The sequence below is a fragment of the Erythranthe guttata genome, chromosome 5 (genome assembly GCF_056151865.1).
Source record: "Erythranthe guttata isolate IM_541 chromosome 5, IM_541, whole genome shotgun sequence".
NCBI classification, from domain to species: domain Eukaryota; kingdom Viridiplantae; phylum Streptophyta; class Magnoliopsida; order Lamiales; family Phrymaceae; genus Erythranthe; species Erythranthe guttata.
In genome coordinates, this window is record NC_142537.1 from 5,651,041 (window position 1) to 5,669,927 (window position 18,887).

At 35.6% G+C, this 18,887-nt stretch overlaps 1 protein-coding gene across 2 annotated transcripts; it reads right to left on the minus strand.

The window, feature by feature from the left end:
* Positions 1–1,422: 1,422 nt before the first annotated feature.
* On the minus strand, positions 1,423–9,423 carry LOC105970664 (cysteine-rich receptor-like protein kinase 29). 2 transcript variants are annotated; one of them, XM_088818724.1, is made up of 8 exons: positions 8,722–9,423; positions 3,667–3,967; positions 3,286–3,420; positions 3,061–3,182; positions 2,748–2,961; positions 2,422–2,659; positions 2,146–2,296; positions 1,423–1,934 (listed from the first exon to the last, which is right to left on the minus strand). In XM_088818724.1, exons 1-8 carry the CDS (start codon positions 9,235–9,237, stop codon positions 1,617–1,619), a joined length of 1,995 nt encoding a protein of 664 aa, XP_088674850.1. In that variant the 5' UTR covers positions 9,238–9,423; the 3' UTR covers positions 1,423–1,616. The 2 variants fall into 2 exon arrangements, with proteins under 2 accessions (XP_088674850.1, XP_088674851.1); XM_088818725.1 differs by having other exon boundaries at positions 3,286–3,434; positions 3,789–3,967; positions 8,722–9,374.
* Positions 9,424–18,887: the final 9,464 nt, after the last annotated feature.

Here is an 18,887-nt window from a genome sequence, read left to right on the forward strand (position 1 = left end):
AAGTAGATTATGAGCAAAAAAACAGCTCATAATCTATTTGTAAATGTTTTTGCATACACCATCCTAATACCACCCCCAATAAAAAAATAAATTATAAATAAATAATAAATAGGTAATTACATCAATACCCTTAATGAAAATTAAAACCACATCGGCACAAAAAAAGCTTAATCCCACTTTGCACCCTTTAAATATACAATTTTGGCATTTTGCACCCTCGAAATAAATTAATAGCACTTTGCACCCTCGAGACACAAATTATCATGCATAATGCATTCCACATGAGTTTTAAAGCTAATAAAGTTAATTTAATATGTTTAGTGGTATTTAAAATTAATATTTTTTTATCACAAAAAATAATTTACGAAAAAAAAATCAGCTATTTTGTTATCAAGTTATCTGAAAATCATATTTTCTTCCAAATATTTCTACCAATTACAGTAAAAGATCTATAAATCGAATAATTTAGTGATAAAAGTTTATTAGATTTTATTTTGTAAGAAAATATTTTTTATTTTCAGTTATCCGGTGTAATTTTAATTTTTTTCGCACTTTGCGGGCTCGAAATTAGGTTAGAGGTTGAAGAAATTCCAATTTAATTTGTTATTTTGCACGCCGAAAAAAAAAAACCAATAAAAAATAAATTATCCTTTATTATTCAATTAAGGGTGCATTGCGAGTGATTTACTGTGTTTTGAGGGTGCGAAGTACTACTATTATTTTTCAAGGGTGCAAAGTGCCAAAAGGCTATATTTCAAGGGTGTAAAGTGGGATTAAGCCGCATAAAAAATATCAAATTTCTTTCTTTAATACCACACACACAAAACGTAAACGCACCTCTCCATTTTCTTCACAAATACCACATTCTTCTTCTTCTTCTTCTTCTTTACAAACCCTCCAAAAGCTCTCAAAATTCAAAGAAATCAAAACCTCATGAAACTTATAAAATAGAGTCACAAGACAACAAAATGGTAGTTTACATGAGATGAGAATCCATTAAAGCACATACAAATCGATTTTTTTGTCAACTTTTTCGAGCTCGAAAGTTGATTTTAATTTACTTTTTGGAACTCGTCCACAGTTTTCGACGCATATAAATCGATTTTTTTGTCAACTTTCTATACCAACTTGTCGAAAAAAATAAATAAATAAAACCTGGCTACAAAAAGTGCATATATAGATATAGGTATATAATGTATCTTGTTTTGCATTTTTAACCAATTATGTTTGATATAACTTTAAAGAGTTGAATATATGCCATTCTAGTTAAAATCCATAAATGTTTACATATTTTATGATATTTTCTATGAATCTAAAAGAATAAAATTCGACGGTGCTGCCCTTGAACCTCATATATTTTAAGCCAACCCTGTTCGAATTTCTTGCTCCGCCACTGACCTACCCCTACCACTAAAAAATATAAAAAGAAACATATTTGAATAAAATCAGAATGTGGAAGACATATGTGAATTAGAAGTCTTGACATTTTCTATTTTTTTCATGTAAAATTGAACATACACTAAGTTATATAATACAAAATAACAGGGCAAATTAAAACAAAATAAATCTTTTAATTAGAATCTTGTCACAAGTGCTCGGAGCAAATACGTGGTCGATTAGCGCGGATATAAATCCGTGATCGAGGCTTCATTTTTGGATTGGTCAGCTAACTTACTATCCGAAGATTTGCTCAATTCCACATCTCTTGAATTGGGTATGAAAAATGCAGGCCGAGAAGGCCTTGCTAATGTTATAGAGAAGCTCTTGAGCATTACAACAACCGAAGCCATTGTCGGTCTGTCAACTGCATTTTCTTGAACACACAACAAACCGATATGAATGCACCTCAATATATCACGAAACGAACCCGAACTCGACTTTAAAGTTGGATCTATCATCTTTTTCGCTTTCCCCTCTCGCCAATTTCTCCATGCCTATAAATATAAATATATTTAGTCAATTACACCTTCCTATAAGTAGACTTCCAAATTAAATAACATCTTAATTTTCTTAATATATATATATATATATATATATATATATATATATATATATATATATATATATATATATATATATATATATATATATATGTGTGTGTGTGTGTGTGTGAGTGTGTGTGTGTGTGTGTGTTTAATTACTTACGAAACTCAACATGCTTTCGGTATTCTCTCCCTTGTTGAAGGAGTTATTTTTCTGCCCACTAATAATCTCTAGGACTAGCACGCCAAAACTGTACACATCTAACTTAACGGAAAATTGTCCATTTCTTGCATACTCCGGTGCCATGTATCCACTGCAATAGATACATTTATATATGTATATATTATTAGATATGAAATATCGATTTAAAACGACGAGAATATACAATGAAGAAAATATATATACATTTAAACTATAGAAGTAATTAAAACGACTTACTATGTTCCGACAATTCTTCGAGTATTGGCTCCACTTTGATCTTGTTGAAACAACCTTGCCGTACCAAAATCGGCTATTTTAGGGTTCAATTCAGCATCTAGTAGAATATTTTCGGCTTTGATATCACGATGAATAATGCGGAAACTAGAGTCCTCGTGTAGATAATGAAGTCCCCTCGCAATACCAACTATAACTTTGTAGCGCTTCTCCCAATCGAAATAAAAACGCTTGATTGGATCTAAATGAGCATATGCATATAATATCATTAATGTTAATTAGAGCTAAAAAAGATTGTTCGATAAAGATTGAAGCGAAATATATATTACCAAATACGAAGCGGTCTAGACTTGCGTTCTGTACGAGTTCATATACAAGAAGCCTTTCTTTTCCTTCCAATGCAAACCCTAATAGCCTAACCAGATTTCGGTGTTGAAGTTTCGCAATTAATAATACTTCATTCTTGAATTCCAAATCTCCTTGACCTCGACTACTCGTTGATAATCTTTTCACTGCTATTTCTTGGCCGTTTTGAAATTTTCCCTAAGATAAATTTAGGGAGAAAAAAAATAATACAAATTAACCAAATATGAATATATCCTATGTATACTCTAGATCAATCGATTATTGTCGTATGAGTACCTTATAAACAACTCCAAATCCTCCTTGCCCCAGCTTGTTAGACTCGGAGAAATTATTAGTGGCCGCTCTAACTATGCTAAAATCATGTTGTAAGGATTCTACCGCACTTACCTCATCGTCATCTATGTAATAGACAAAAAGTATGTGAAGTCGAAGTTATATACATAAATAAATATAGATACATATATATGTATATTAATTAACGAGGGAAAGAGATTAACGTACTTGCAATTGTTTCGCGATCTTGCTTTGTTTTCCTTTTCATTCTCAGGCATACGCCAACAGAAGCACCAAATATTAAGCACAAAGTTAATGGAATGACAACGATGATGACAGTTCGAGTTGCGTCACGTTTTTGGCCTGCGAAACCCAAACTAATGTTTTTATATCATGCATGCATGTCGTATATGCCATTTTAATTAATTATCAACTTATGTTACGTCATTATATTGCGTTTCAATCGAAGAATGCAACAACACTAAATTGCTAAATATCACATATATGCATGTGTGTGAGTATATATATATATATATATATATATATATATATATATATATATATATATATATATATATATATATATATATATATATATATATATATTACCTGGCGAAGAAGGTACTAGTGGGACGGGGGCGGGCACAGGCACAGGCACAGGCGACGGAGGAGAAACGATGGCTTGTACTTGATGAATCCTAGTAATGTTGTAAAATGGTAAAGTATTATACCTAAGATTGCAGCTTAGTGCAAGAATGATCACGAAGCTCGAACCATCACAACATCCGGAAATTCGTTGCGCGGCATCCATCAAGCAGTCATTGCATTCATCGGAAGAGATATCTGGCGTACATTGCAAGAGGGCGAAAATTGCCTGAAAATCAGGCGCCGTTGAATTCCCCGCCGCAACCTTCATCAGAGAAAAACCACGCCACCAAGACTTTAGTCCACTCATGACAGATATTGATGTCCACTCCACGCGTGAAACACATCTTGATAGCATTTTGATAAAATACATAATATATACACATAGGTACGGTTGTAGTGGCGGAGTCAACATATAGCCAATGCCCTCACTAGTTTGAAAGAACCCTCATAGTATTACATAGAGATATATTTCTCTCCTAAATTATGGATGAAAATCAAATCAAATAGTACTACTAATTAAGTAGGATAGTATATAAAATCAGGGCAAATGGCAAATAGTGACATGACAATAGACTTAAATGGACATTGGCCCACACAAAAAACAGTCTTTCAAATAAACTTATCCATGTCTTTAGTCTAAAATATCCTCCATAATATATTTTTTTATCAATTTCATCCATTATGCTCTAACTTCCTCAATATTACACATTGACCCCGGATTTAAACAAATATATCACATTAACCTCCATTTTAATAATTTTTTGAAAAAAATATTTTTTTTTTGAATTTTTTTTTCGGAGTTGACTTTTTTTTTTTGAAAACGTTTTCTGATTTTTTTCCGGTCGGTCAACCGCGGGTCTCCGGCGTTGACTTATTTTTTTGATTTTTTTTTCTTAAAACAAATTATTTTAATTAATATTATTGTATTGGCTACTAAATTATTATCTCAGACAGTAATATTGCTGTTTAATTTGGGACAGTATTATTATGAATATTACATTTTTTTGAACAGTAATATTACTAATATTACTATACCAAACAATAATGTTATTGCTTGAGACAGTAATATTACGGTCGGAGACTGTAATATTACGTCCGACCGTAATATTACTGCCGAAGACAGCAAAATTGCAGGCTAAGACGATAAATTAATTAATACAGTAAAATTACTATCTCATACAGTTAAATTACTGTTTCAGACAGTTAAATTACTGTTGGAGACAGTAATTTAGCAACCAAGACAGTAATATTAATTAAAATATTTTCTTAAGAAAAAACAAAATTAAAAAAAAAAAGAGAGAGAGAAGTCAATTAACAGTTAAATTCCTGTCTCCGACAGTTACATTACTGTTGGAGACAGTAATTAGCAGCCAAGACAGTAATATTAATTAAAATACTTTTTTTAAAGAAAAAAAAAAGTCAATTAAAAGTTAAATTATTGTCCCCGACAATTAAATTACTGCTGGAGACAGTAATTTAGCAGCCACGACAATAATATTAATTAAACTATTTTTTTTTAAGAAAACAAATAAGTCAACGCCGGAGACCGGCAGTCAACGACGGCTGACCAGCGGTCTCCGGTGGTGGCTGGTCAAAATTGGTGCCAAAATTGGAATTATGGTCAAAATTGGTTGATTGGTGAAATTGTGCTAAATTGACGGGTAAATCATCAAATTGGAGTTGAATTGAGTTTCAAAGAATTTGGGGTAGCTTTGGTATATATAAAAGGGTTTTCCTTATTTGCAAATAAGTTTAAATGAGCTGGAAATATTAGAAAGATAAAAAAGTTAGATGTCCCTTTGTTTTTTTTAATTAAGTGCCCTTTTCATGAACATCTTTGATAACCCATAAAAATAAGGGGAAAAAATCTATGTAGCACAAACACGATACGCGGACACCGCGGTACCCGAATACGGATAAAACGATACAACATTTCTAAAAAACTAGGATATGGAGACCGGGGGATACGCGCAAATATAAATAATGTAGGGGTATATTTATTATTATAAGAGTATATGGGTATATTTGTATATTGCAAATAATATATATATATATATATATATATATATATATATATATATATATATATATATATATATATATATATATATATATATATATATATATATATATATATATATATATATATATATATATATATATATATATATATATATATATATATATAGTAGAACCTCGATAAATTAATAACCTCGCTTAAATAATAAATTTTTCCGGTCCCGACTCGGGGACAACGTGCTAAATTAATAATTCGCTAAATTTATAAGATAATACACATTCAAAAATTTTAAGAAGCCCCATGTAATATATAACTTAATAATGCATAAAATTAATTTTTAAATTACATGGTACAATACATATTTTATAGATCCATGAAGGCTTAACACAATATAATTTAATTGTGGCTTGTTTCTTGTTGAAATTCAGATTACCATCAATATCGCCCCTCACTTTTCTTAACATGGTTAGAGTTTCGGTATAGTTTTCTCATATCTCAACATAAATTGTTATATACCATGGCAGCTCTAAGAGCTTCCGTCCATGAAACGAGCTCTATAATGCATTGAACTAACAGTACAATGAATAATATACACGTGAAATTTAAAAAAAAAATGTATTTATTGAAAATAATAAAAAAAGTATAATAAGTTATTAATTAATATATAAATTAATAATTATTAATTAATCGATAAGTTAATATTTCGCTAAATTAATGAAATTTTGATGGTCCCAACTGTATTAATTTATAGAGGTTTAACTATATATATATATATGTAAGAGTTTCAATATTTTTAAAATAGAAAATTCTAAAGCACAGCCCAAAGTAGGATCTTTGGTTTAAAAATATGTATATGTAATATAAAAAACAATTTGGAAAAAATCGGAACTAATTTCGGAGAGGAATTTGGAAATTCCGAAATTTTGATATGTATTTCCGATTTCAATCCGATTTTTGTCGAAATTTTCGGATATCCGAATTGTTGAATTCGGAATTGAAAAAATCGTTCCAGAATCGGAATTCTTCGATCAGATTTGGTGGAAATTGGGAATTTTATTCCAAAGAAATATAAAAATACTTTTTTTTTTTCCTTAGGTTATTTAAAATGGAGCTTATTGTAAATACCTCCTCTGTAAAAGTTGAAAGTCGCAACTGCACTTTTCCCCTCGTCATAAAAAAAACTAGCAAATACCCCATGCATATTTTTAGACATCACATTCAACCCAATTACGTTTCATACATAAAATGAAGGAGTTTCTTTGAGGTTTGTTAATGTTATATCTCTATATGTATCAAGAAAGAAATCATAGGAGAAATATTGAGTATTTGACTATTAATCTATATGAATTCTATGATACTATATTTAAAAAGTAAATTGCAAAAAGCACCGATGTATAATCACTAAATAGCAAAAAAAAAATGTAATAAATAAATTAGCAAAAACTCCCCTATTAAACTATTTATATAGCACACTTCGCTTATTATTCATTTGACTGTTTACTTGATATAAAAAGACACAAATATCCCCGAAGTTTTGCAATTAATAATTTCTTATATTTTATAAATATTTTAATTATTGTATTTTTGTTATATCTTAATTAGAAAAGTACAATAGTGTCTTTTATTTGTATTTTTATTATCAGATACTTTCTGTATATATTTTATATTATTCATACGGAAAAAAAAAAAAAAAAAACTTAAATTCCATTATTATGTATTTTTTTATTTAATATTTAAGAAAGCATATACTTAATTTGATTACCAAATTTTTAATAATTTTTCAATTTAATTGTTTACTATTTTTTTAATAATATTTTAATTTCCAAACAATCAAATTATATATATATATATATATATATATATATATATATTGAGGGATAATTTTATCATTTCACGCAGTGGCGAATCCAGGAATTTAGCCAAGGGGGTGCGAAAGTTTACGAGGGTTCGGGGGCAGCGCCCCCGATTTTTTTTTAATAATAATAATACCAGCATAAAATAATATTAATATGTAGGAAAATCGAAATTTTAAGACCAATTGCAATTTTTTGTAGAATTTTGGAAAAATGAGAGAAAATGTTAGAGTATAAATGGATTTGTAGAGAGAAAATGTGAGTAAATTTTGGAAAAATGAGAGAAAATGTTAAGTATAAATGGATTTGTAGAGAGAAAATGTGAGTATAAATGGATTTGTAGAGTTTTGGAAAAGCTATAACAAATTTGATGATGTTGGGACTCGAACCTATGACATTTCACAAAAAATTAAAGCTACTTACCAGGTGAACTACCAATTACGTTTGTTAAATAATCACATATAATATAATATAACAATATATATATATAAGGAATTTTTTTTTTTTAATTTCAAGGGTGTGCAGCTGCACACCCTAGACATATAGTAGATCCGCCGCTGATTTCACGTCCAAAAATCAGCTACCAGTCGCACATCCAGTGAGCGAGCCACACGAAAGTCAACCAGGGGGGTTTCTGCCGTTGACTGAATTTCACGGGGGGTTTTTGCTACTTTATTTATCATACGGGGAGTTTTTGCTATTTGAAGATTACACAGGGGTACTTCTTGCAATTTACTCTATATTTAAATAAACATCTATATACTTTAATTTTTTAAAATTTTGTGGAAGAATCGTTAATATCTGCTACTTTTAGGTTGCATTTGGATGGAGGGATTTGTAGGAGGGATTTCAAATCCATAATAACAATCCCTTTGACTTTTTTGGATTGAGGGATTTGGGGATGAATTTCAAATCCACACCCCTCATTTTTTGTTGTTTTTTGAGCAATTGGGGTATAGATTTCAAATGATTCCAAAATTTGTGTCATTTCAAATTCCTTTCCTAAATCAAATCTCCCTCTAAATCCCTCCATCCAAACGTACTTTTAGATTAAATAATACCGGTTGAACTTCTTGTAATGATGTAGCATAAAAAAAAAATCTAGAAAAGGACTATTAATTAATAATTAAAAAGAAAAAGGACCTTGATTAGAGATCCCCCTGAAGCTGCTTGTCGGCGAAGACCGTTCACCAGCACCCTCAGATTCTGTTTGAATTGGTCGGGACTCGAGAAAGCCCCGGCCCGGCCCATGACAAAATAACCGTCGGCCCGAACTCCAAATATGGGCTCGTCTGAGTATCGCAAAGTGCACGTATCTTTCCACAGTATTGACTGCTTTCGATTCACGCACAAATTTGCAATCTCCACTGAAGCGTTTACTACACAAGAACGGCACGAATCGAGCTGGACGTCGGTTCTGCAGAGAGCTGTCGCGTAGGCTCGGTTCGGGATCCGGCCCGCGTAGGCACTGTAGAAACCGGTGTCGTTCATGTTTGAGGAAAGTGACGAAAGGAGAGTTCGGAGATTGTTGTCGAACGCGCTGTTATTTACGTAGGTTTCGTTTTTGAAGCACCCGTAATTCTGGGCCGAAATCTTTGGCGATATTACAATCAAGAACATTATTAATACCAATGGAATAAACCATTTTTGAGAATCCATATATTAATTCTATTTTTTTTTTTCCCTAAGTCGAAATGGGATGATGATTTACTTAATTGAAAGGTAGAATCTGATTTAAGAAACTTTGCGCGTAAAACTTTGGTCCACTGCTACTACTTTTCAGTAGAGGAATAAATTGAAAAAGAATTAATAATTTAATGGCATTTGTGGAAATACTAGACTTGGATCTTGAATTTGATCATGCATGAATTTGTGGATACAAATTTATCCAACACTTAATGTGAATGTGACAGGAGTCAATAAGGACAAGGGGGCAACCATTGACCATTTCAAACTGACCTTTGCAATTTAAGTTTATACGTTTACTATTCATTTCATGCATTAATACATAGAGATATCCAATTTCTGGATTAAAATTGGAAAATTAAATTTTATTAATGTGTAATATCAACATAAATATTTATGAAAATTTCCCATTTTATACGTTATTGAAAAATAAATTTTGGAATAGAGTCAATTTACTCTTTTTTTTTTTCTAATTCTTATTATATGTTTGACATTTATCATGTTGATAGATTTCAACGACCCAAACATCATTCTAGAAGGGAGAAGTTTTAATTATCTATTGTAAGAAATATGGATACGTTTATCAAATTAAAGTAATAGTTAAATTGTTATTTCTCCAATTATATATTTTTAAAATAGGATCTACAGATGATAAATTAGCTGGAAGTCCCTCTATGATATTTTTTTTATAGCTACAGCCATAAGAATATGCTGATTTTGTCATTTGGCTAAAAGTCCTCATGGGCTGAAGCTGATGCTAGGTCTGGATTCTTTTTTACAAAATTACTTTACGTAAACTAACAGTGGCGACGTACTGATTTGGACAACTTAGTTATATTAATAAACAACAACTTTCTTATAAAAATAAGCAACCATTTAGTTAGATTAATCACATCAACAAATTAAAATAAGAATGGATACATCTCACAACTCATACACAACTTACACAGATAACTTATAAACTTATTTACAGAGCTTAGTTACATTAATGAACAAAAATTTAGAAAAAAAAATACTTATTACATATAATTTTACTATGAAGTTAGACAACTTAGAAAACTTATTTGCACAACTTAGTTAAAATAAACTGAAAGAAAAAAAACTTAAATCTCTGGTGCATACATCACCACCAGCATTACCATCTGCCATCACCAAACAATCCTTCATATTTTTCCTTTTTGGTTTCCATAATTATGAGGTTACAACGAAGGGGAAGGGGAGTAACCAAAACCGTATGTGTGTGCGTGTGTGTGGTTCCGTGTGTGTGCACGTAGGTGTGTGATTATGTGTTTGTGCCTGTGTGTGGAGCTTATATGATGGCAGCGGCAGAGAGTAGGGATGAAGCATCTTTGATGGAGTGAAGCAGGGTTGGACGGACCTGACGGAGAGAAGCGGTGTTAAATGGATTTGACGGGAAGAAGAACAAAAGGCTTTTAGCAAATTGCCAAAATCCGCTTGTCCTCATTTAAAAAGGAATTGGTGCGCATAGGAGTTTAGCAAATTACCCGTTCTATCAAGGTCGTTTCTCAGAAATTGGGGGCCCTAGGCGAATCTAAAAAAATTGTAAAAATGGACCCCTATTTGTATTGTATAATGTACACATTAATGTTAGAGTAGGTGACCAACAAGCCAACATGTGGCTGTGGTCTTTCGTATTTATTATTGTAATAAACGAACCTTTATTCGTATTAATGATAAAACACCTTGGTATTCTATATCTTTGTCCCTTTGTCACAAGCATAGATATAGTCCTTACAGTTATTACAAGTACTAGTAATTGATCGTTAGGATCGTGAGATATTTACTTAAAGTATTATAACTGTTAAACGTGTTCCTAGTCGAAGGGTTACGCCACTAATGAGGATATCGGCCTTTCCCATTAAGACTAGCACTTAGTGTATGTGTACTGCATCTCATCAGTAAACGGTATTGTGATATCGGCATACATAAGTGGGTCCTCGTAAGTTGACGAGTTCACTGAACTCCCTCACCCTAGAAATCTCTAAGTGGTTCCCAATAATCGAGTAGAGATATCTATGGTATAGTTGTACACCATTAGTCCTTATGACCTAGACATCACCGTGACTTCACTAGAGGACCAGTTGTATCGTGACCTGTCCCTGAGTTCCACCGAGGACCATCCCAAGGGCCAGTGTTTGTGCAGTCCGAAATCTAGTGGGAGGTCTGTGCATTGTAGTCGGGGATTCGATCGCTAGAATAGTCTTGGATGTCCTGTGTGCTCTGAAAGTTTGTAATCATTCTAAGTCTCTGGCCAGAGCTGACTAAGTGATGATTAGAGAATTCGATTCTCTAAGTCATGCACGTAAGGATTACAACACTTAGAACGATCGCACCGTCATTGAACAAATAAAGAGGTCTCGATGAACCAATGCCTCTAGTTCAATCGGGACATATGTATCGAAGGGACCGTACTGTACGTTAACTATATCTGAAGGTTCTTGCAGGCACTTCATTTGTATCTAGGGAATCATGACGCGTAGTTGCTAGACGCCAATCTTGATTCGTTGGGTGATTAAGGTGAAACGAGTTTCATCTTAATCGTAACTCTAAGGGACGAGTTTTGACCACAAAGGGTTGTGGGCCCACGGCTAGCTTACACCTGAACCATCGAGGGTCACACTGCTCGTGCACATGAGATCTTTGAATAAACGGTCAGAGATAAAATAGTTTATCTTTGCATAATTGGAAGTCAATACGATTGAGTCCAACATTCGTAATTTGGAATTACGAATGAGAATAAGAAAAGGAAAAGAATAGGCGAACGTTGTAGTGGACTTTCTAAATCGGGAAGTTTCCAAATTTAGAAAGTGCACTGAACCAGGGTTTCCACTTTTAGAAAGTTGGAAAATGAGAATTGACACTCGTAATGACGAGGACTTTATAATGATTCCGAAAATGTAATCGTTGCAATTTTTCGGTCATTGGATTGAGAGAAACGAGCAAGTAAAAGTACTAGCAAGCTTAAGCTGTTGGGCCCGGTCCAACTTAAGCCCGCTAGGGTTTTATGCAAGACACTATAAATACAAGATTTATAGGTCTTGCACACAATAAGTGAAAACCCCTAACCCTAGCAGCCGTTCTCCCTCTCTCTCTCGCCCTCTCCCTGCGGCCGTCACCGGCGCCGTCGCCGGAGCTTCACCGGAATCGGCCGTTCGTCGGCCGATTGTTTCGGTAGTTTCTTTCCTTCTCTTTTTCTTCCGTTTTTCTAACTATTACGTGTCTAGTGCCACGTGTTTAGTTGATCGAAGTATACGAGGTGAAATCCGAGAGGAGGAAGACCGAAGATCGAAGAATCGAGGAGCGGCGCACGAGCCGAAGCCGCACGCTGCCCCACGCGCCGCCCCGGAAGACCGCGCGAGAGATTCACGCGCCGCCGTGGCCGTCTCACCGCCGCTGCCGCTGCACCGCTGCTGCCCCAATTGTACGGATTGGTTTCCATAGCAATCTCGACTTGCTTAGCGCTCCTACCTCACGCTTCAACAGGTAAACACACGAACTCGAAGTTCTTGTTTCGTTTAAACGCTATATATATTCATGTTTGCTTTCGTATGATTTTATGTGATTATGTGTAATCGTTTTAAATCATTGCGAGCATGTTATTTGGTTTAAACGCGAGTATATTAATTGATTTATATTCGGTTAAATTAATTAGCATGTATGTTGTTTTTAATTTCGCTGGAAGCGCAAAGGTACGCAATTAATTGATTTTAATTTGTCGGGCATGTGCTTATGTGCTTTAAAGTCGTTTAAATCGCATTAAATTTTTGTTTTCCGCTGCGTACACGTGCCCGAAACCCAACAGTGGTATCAGAGCTCGTTGCGCAATTAATTGCGTTCGTTTTAATATGCTATGATTTTATGCATGTTCGATTTATTAAAGTAGTGATTGTTGTATTATGTAATTGGGAGTTTTCGTAAGTTTAAAATATTTTTGAAATATTGTTTAGAATTTTTCCAGCTTTAAAATTGTTTAAAATTGGAAAATCGGATCTGAAATTATTTTTAAAGCGTCGGTTTTTAATTATTCGGATCGAATCGGTCGAACCAACCGGTTCGATGGTTGTGCACGATCTAATCGACCGAATCCAAGTGGATTCGGGTCGGTCAGACCGGTTCTCGGTCCGACTGACCCGGCCCACTGATTTGGGTCAATTGGACCGGGCAGAACCGGACCGTTTCGGTCCGAACCGGTCAGACTGGTCGGCCGAACCGGTCAGACCGGTCGGCCGAACCGGTCAGACCGGTCGGCCGAACCGGTCAGACCGGTCGGCCGAACCGGTCAGACCGGTCGGCCGAACCGGTCAGACCGGTCGGCCGAACCGGTCAGACCGGTCGGCCGAACCGGTTCACTGAAAAAAAAAAAAAAAAAAAAATTATTTCAGATTTCTAAAATTAAACTTAAAACAAATTGATTTTAATTTTTGGAAAATTATTTTCAATTAATCCCAATTAGATAATTGGATCGACAATCATCTATTTTAGTAAATAGGTGTTAGATTAATTAATTAATTTAAATTGTTAAATTGATTTCAATTAATAGAACACATGTATAATATTGATTATAAATTCAACTTAATTAGTAGTACCTCAACATTATTTGAATGATTTATGCTAGTTGAGGTTCTATAATTATTTTGAAAACTCGATAATTAATTAATGTAATTAATTATGAAATTAGGTCGTATGTTCCTCTTAGGACAATATGCGCTTCCATATACCTTTAGAGAACATAGATGTAGGAATCACATAGACCAATCCAAAACCTTCTGATGAGATAAAACATTTCAATAAAAATAAAAATCCCTCATTCTTAATTCAATTAAGAATCATTTCAAGCTGTAAAGAAAAACCCAATCTGTTGAGTTATTTCTTTCCTTCTGCCAACGGTTGGATTATGTGTAGCCCTTTACTATAGTGCAGTAAGCCGTGTAGCGGGGAGTGCTATGGTAGAGTAAGCTGTAATTCAATTGACATAGTGATGAAGGTAGCCATAGAAAAGGGTTATGTTGAATTAACGTGGTCGGCTAGATTAACTAGGGACTGCATTAGTTTGGCATAATCGAGTTCTATGAGCATCTTTGATTGGTAGGTTAGACTTGACACACGACGATTTTGATATTCGCGAGATTAACTTAGGTCATTATCAAGTGTGAGGAAAATTAATTTAGGGTCATATTGTGGATATGATTGATTGTGATCTACCTTTGGGCAAATATAATCGGGCTAGATTAACTACGGGTTATATTTGTCTATTGGACCTAAAGCCCATTAAGAAAAATCAGTTTTCTCGTTTGTCTACTAGAGGGAAGTGGAACTCAATAAAATTAGTGGGAGAACAATTAAATAACATAAGTCCAAACATTTAATTGTAACAATCATTTAACGCGAATCTCTAATAATCCTCTTCTCTATATGTCTCAGATAATCATGTCTAAGAATCCCATAATGTCAATCCTCGACAATAAACTCAGTGGCCCTAATTACCTAGATTGGTTGCGTAGTCTTAAGCTTGTACTAACCATTGATGGGCGTCTCTATGTTTTGAACGAGAGACTTCCCGCCACTATACCTGACACAGCGACTGATGCTGAGAAGGAAACTTATGAAGTTTGGAAGAAAGATGACACTCATGCTAGGTGCTATATGATAGCCGCCATGGAGCCCGCGCTTGCGAGGAAATATGAGTCTCACTTGCATGCTTTCGATATAAAGGCTCATCTCGATAGCATGTATAGTGAGAATATTAGGGCATCGAGGTACGCTGCTACAAAGGAGTTGATCACAGCGAGACTGCGCGAAGGGACTTCGGTCCACGAGCACTGTCTCAAAATGATCACTCTCCTTGAAAAGCTAGTGAATCTTGATGTCACCCTCCCGGCCGAGCTCTCGTTGGATTTGATCCTGTTGTCCCTTCCTAGTTCCTATGAATCGTTCATAGTGAACTTCAACATGAACAAACTAGATCCTCCCTTGGATGAGTTAATGAACATGTTGGTCAGCTTCGAGTCCACCATTAAGAAAGAGAAGTATGTTCTCATTGCTGCTACTTCTGGAAAGAAGAGTTCTTTCCAAAAGAAGAGGAAGGAAAGAGTTCCCTTCCCAAACAGCAAGTTCGAAGTGGGTGAAGGTAGTGGGGGCCCCAAAGCAAAGGTTAGCAAACAAGTTGATGATGCTTGCCATCACTGTGGAAAGAAAGGACATTGGCGCCGCAACTGCAAGGCTTACCTAAAGCAGAAAGGTTCTGAAAAGGGTACATATTTCATTGACGTAAATTTGTCTGTCAACTCTTCTTCTTGGGTATTGGATACAGGCTGTGGCTCACATTTGTGCAATGATTTGCAGCTAATGACAAGAAGTCGAAGACTTAGAGCGGGTGAGACCTTCCTAAGGATGGGTAATGGAGCAAGAGTTGCTGCTGAAGCCATCGGCACAATTTACTTAAATGTTTTGGATTCTAGTTTTCCTATTGTTTTGAACGATTGTTTATTTTTTCCGTCCCTCATTAGAAACCTTATTTCTATTCCTGTATTAGACATTGAAGGTTTTACTTTTGTTTTTGGAAATTCGATTTGCATTATACAAAAGAATGAGAATTTGATTTGCAAATGACGACTATTAAACAACTTGTATGAACTAAATCCAAGTGAAATACCTATTAATGTTACATCAGCAAAACGTAAGGAGATAGATCAAAACCCCGCACAACTTTGGCACGCTAGATTAGGTCATGTCTCTTTAAGAAGGATAAACGATTTTGTTAGTGAAGGATTGTTCTCTTTGGAGGACGTGAAATCACTACAAACTTGTGAATCTTGCCTTAAAGGGAAAATGACTAAGTCACCCTACAAAGGGAAAATGGAACGAGCCGAGGGTCTTTTGGATTTGATCCATACAGACGTATGTGGTCCACTAAGTGTTAGTGCGAAGGGTGGATATAACTACTTCGCTACCTTTACCGACGATTTTTCTAGGTATGGGTATGTGTACTTGATGAAGTACAAGTCTGAAACATTTGAAAGGTTCAAAGATTTTAGACACGAAGTGGAAAAGCAACTCGGACGAAGTATTAAGAAGTTGCGATCCGATCGTGGTGGAGAATACTTGAGCATCGAGTTCATTGACTATCTAAAAGAAAATGGGATACAGTCCCAATGGACTCCACCGGGAACTCCTCAACTTAATGGAGTATCCGAACGTCGGAATCGAACTTTATTAGATATGGTTCGATCCATGATGGGGTTCACAAACTTACCGGCATACTTGTGGGGTCATGCACTTCGTACTGCCGCGTATTTGCTGAATAGAGTTAACACCAAAGCAGTTAAATCCACACCGTATGAACTTTGGCATTCCCGGAAACCCAACTACAAACATATTAGGATATGGGGTTGTCCCGCTTATGTGAAGCGATTAGTGGGAGATAAGTTGGATAGTAAATCCGACTTGTGCTATTTTGTGGGGTATCCCGAAGACTCGATGGGATACGAGTTCTATTATGTCAAAGAAGCAAAGACGTTTGTTTCAAGAAATGCCACCTTTTTGGAAAGGGAGTTTCTATCCGATAGAAAGGGCAGCATGATAGAACTTGAAGTAGTTCAAGAACCACAAAGTGAAGTTCAAACGGAAGAACAAGCAATCGAACCAATACAACAAACCACTAATATACCTCCTGAACCTACGGTGCGTAGATCCGAAAGAGTTCGGAAATTGCCGGATAGGTTATTCCTCCTCGAAAATGATGAAGATCATGTTGATCTTGGACGAGATCCAAGAACATACAATGAGGCCGTATCGGATGCGGACATGGGACATTGGCTAACTGCCATGAAATCCGAAATGGACTCCATGTACTCCAACAAGGTGTGGACCTTGGTAGATCCACCTAAGGGAATTGTTCCTATAAGCTGCAAGTGGATCTATAAGAAGAAAATTGGAGTGGATGGAAAGGTATCGACCTATAAAGCTAGATTGGTAGCGAAAGGTTACACTCAAAGGCAAGGCGTTGACTATGAGGAAACTTTTTCACCAGTCGCGATGCTGAAGTCCATTAGGATTTTGCTGGCCATAGCTGCGTGGTACGACTACGAGATATGGCAAATGGATGTGAAGACCGCCTTCCTTAATGGAGATATTGAGGAAGAAATTTACATGGCGCAGCCGGAAGGCTTCATATCTTCTGGAAGTGAGCAAAAGGTTTGCAAGCTCCAGCGATCCATTTATGGATTGAAACAAGCATCCCGAAGTTGGAACATTAGGTTCGACTCAACTATCAAAGAGTTTGATTTTGAGAAGAATCCGGAGGAACCTTGTGTATACAAGAAGGTTAGTGAGAGGGCAGTGATATTTTTAGTGCTTTACGTTGATGACATTCTACTCATTGGGAATGACGTAGGAATGCTGCAACAAACGAAAGCATGGTTGTCCACACGTTTCTCAATGAAGGATTTAGGAGAAGCATCTTACGTATTAGGAATACGCATCTATAGAGATAGAGCAAGGAAGATGCTTGGCTTATCCCAAAGCCTGTACATAGACACCGTTATGAAACGGTTTAGCATGGAAGAATCCAAGAAGGGATTCTTGCCAATGTCCCATGGGGTTCGTCTCTCGAAATCTATGTGTCCGCAAACACCTAGTGAAGTCGAGGAGATGAAAATGACGCCCTATGCTTCTGCCATATGAAGCATAATGTATGGCATGCTATGTACGAGACCCGATATTGCGTATGCTGTGAGTGTCACAAGCAGATATCAGTCTAACCCCGGCCCGGCTCACTGGAAAGCCGTGAAAGATATCCTCAAGTACTTGCGAAGAACTAAGGATATATTTTTGGTCTATGGGGGTGCCGAGTTGAAATTAAAGGGTTTTACTGACTCTAGTTTTCAATCGGATGTGGACGACTCAAAGTCGAATTCTGGATTTATATTTACGCTTAATGGTGGTGCCGTGTGTTGGAAGAGTTCCAAGCAAAGCACGACGGCCGATTCCACTACCGAAGCGGAATACATTGCAGCGTCTGAAGCTGCAAAAGAAGGGACTTGGATAAGGAAATTCATCCAAGAGTTGGGTGTCATTCCTGATGCTAGTGATCCAGTACCATTGTACTGTGATAACACCGGAGCCGTGGCGCAAGCTAAGGAGCCACGATCTCATCAGAAGTCGAAGCATATTCTGAGGAAGTATCACGTGATCCGAGAGATCATTGATAGAGGTGAAGTTAAGGTTGAACGAGTCACCTCGGAAGAGAACGTTGCAGACCCCTTCACGAAGCCTTTGCCGAGATCGGTCCATGAGAAACATCGAGAGTCGATGGGATTGCGATTTATGGGTAGTTGGCTTTAGGTCAAGTGGGAGATTGTTAGAGTAGGTGACCAACAAGCCAACATGTGGCTGTGGTCTTTCGTATTTATTATTGTAATAAACGAACCTTTATTCGTATTAATGATAAAACACCTTGGCATTCTATATCTTTGTCCCTTTGTCACAAGCATAGATATAGTCCTTACAGTTATTACAAGTACTAGTAATTGATCGTTAGGATCGTGAGATATTTACTTAAAGTATTATAACTGTTAAACGTGTTCCTAGTCGAAGGGTTACGC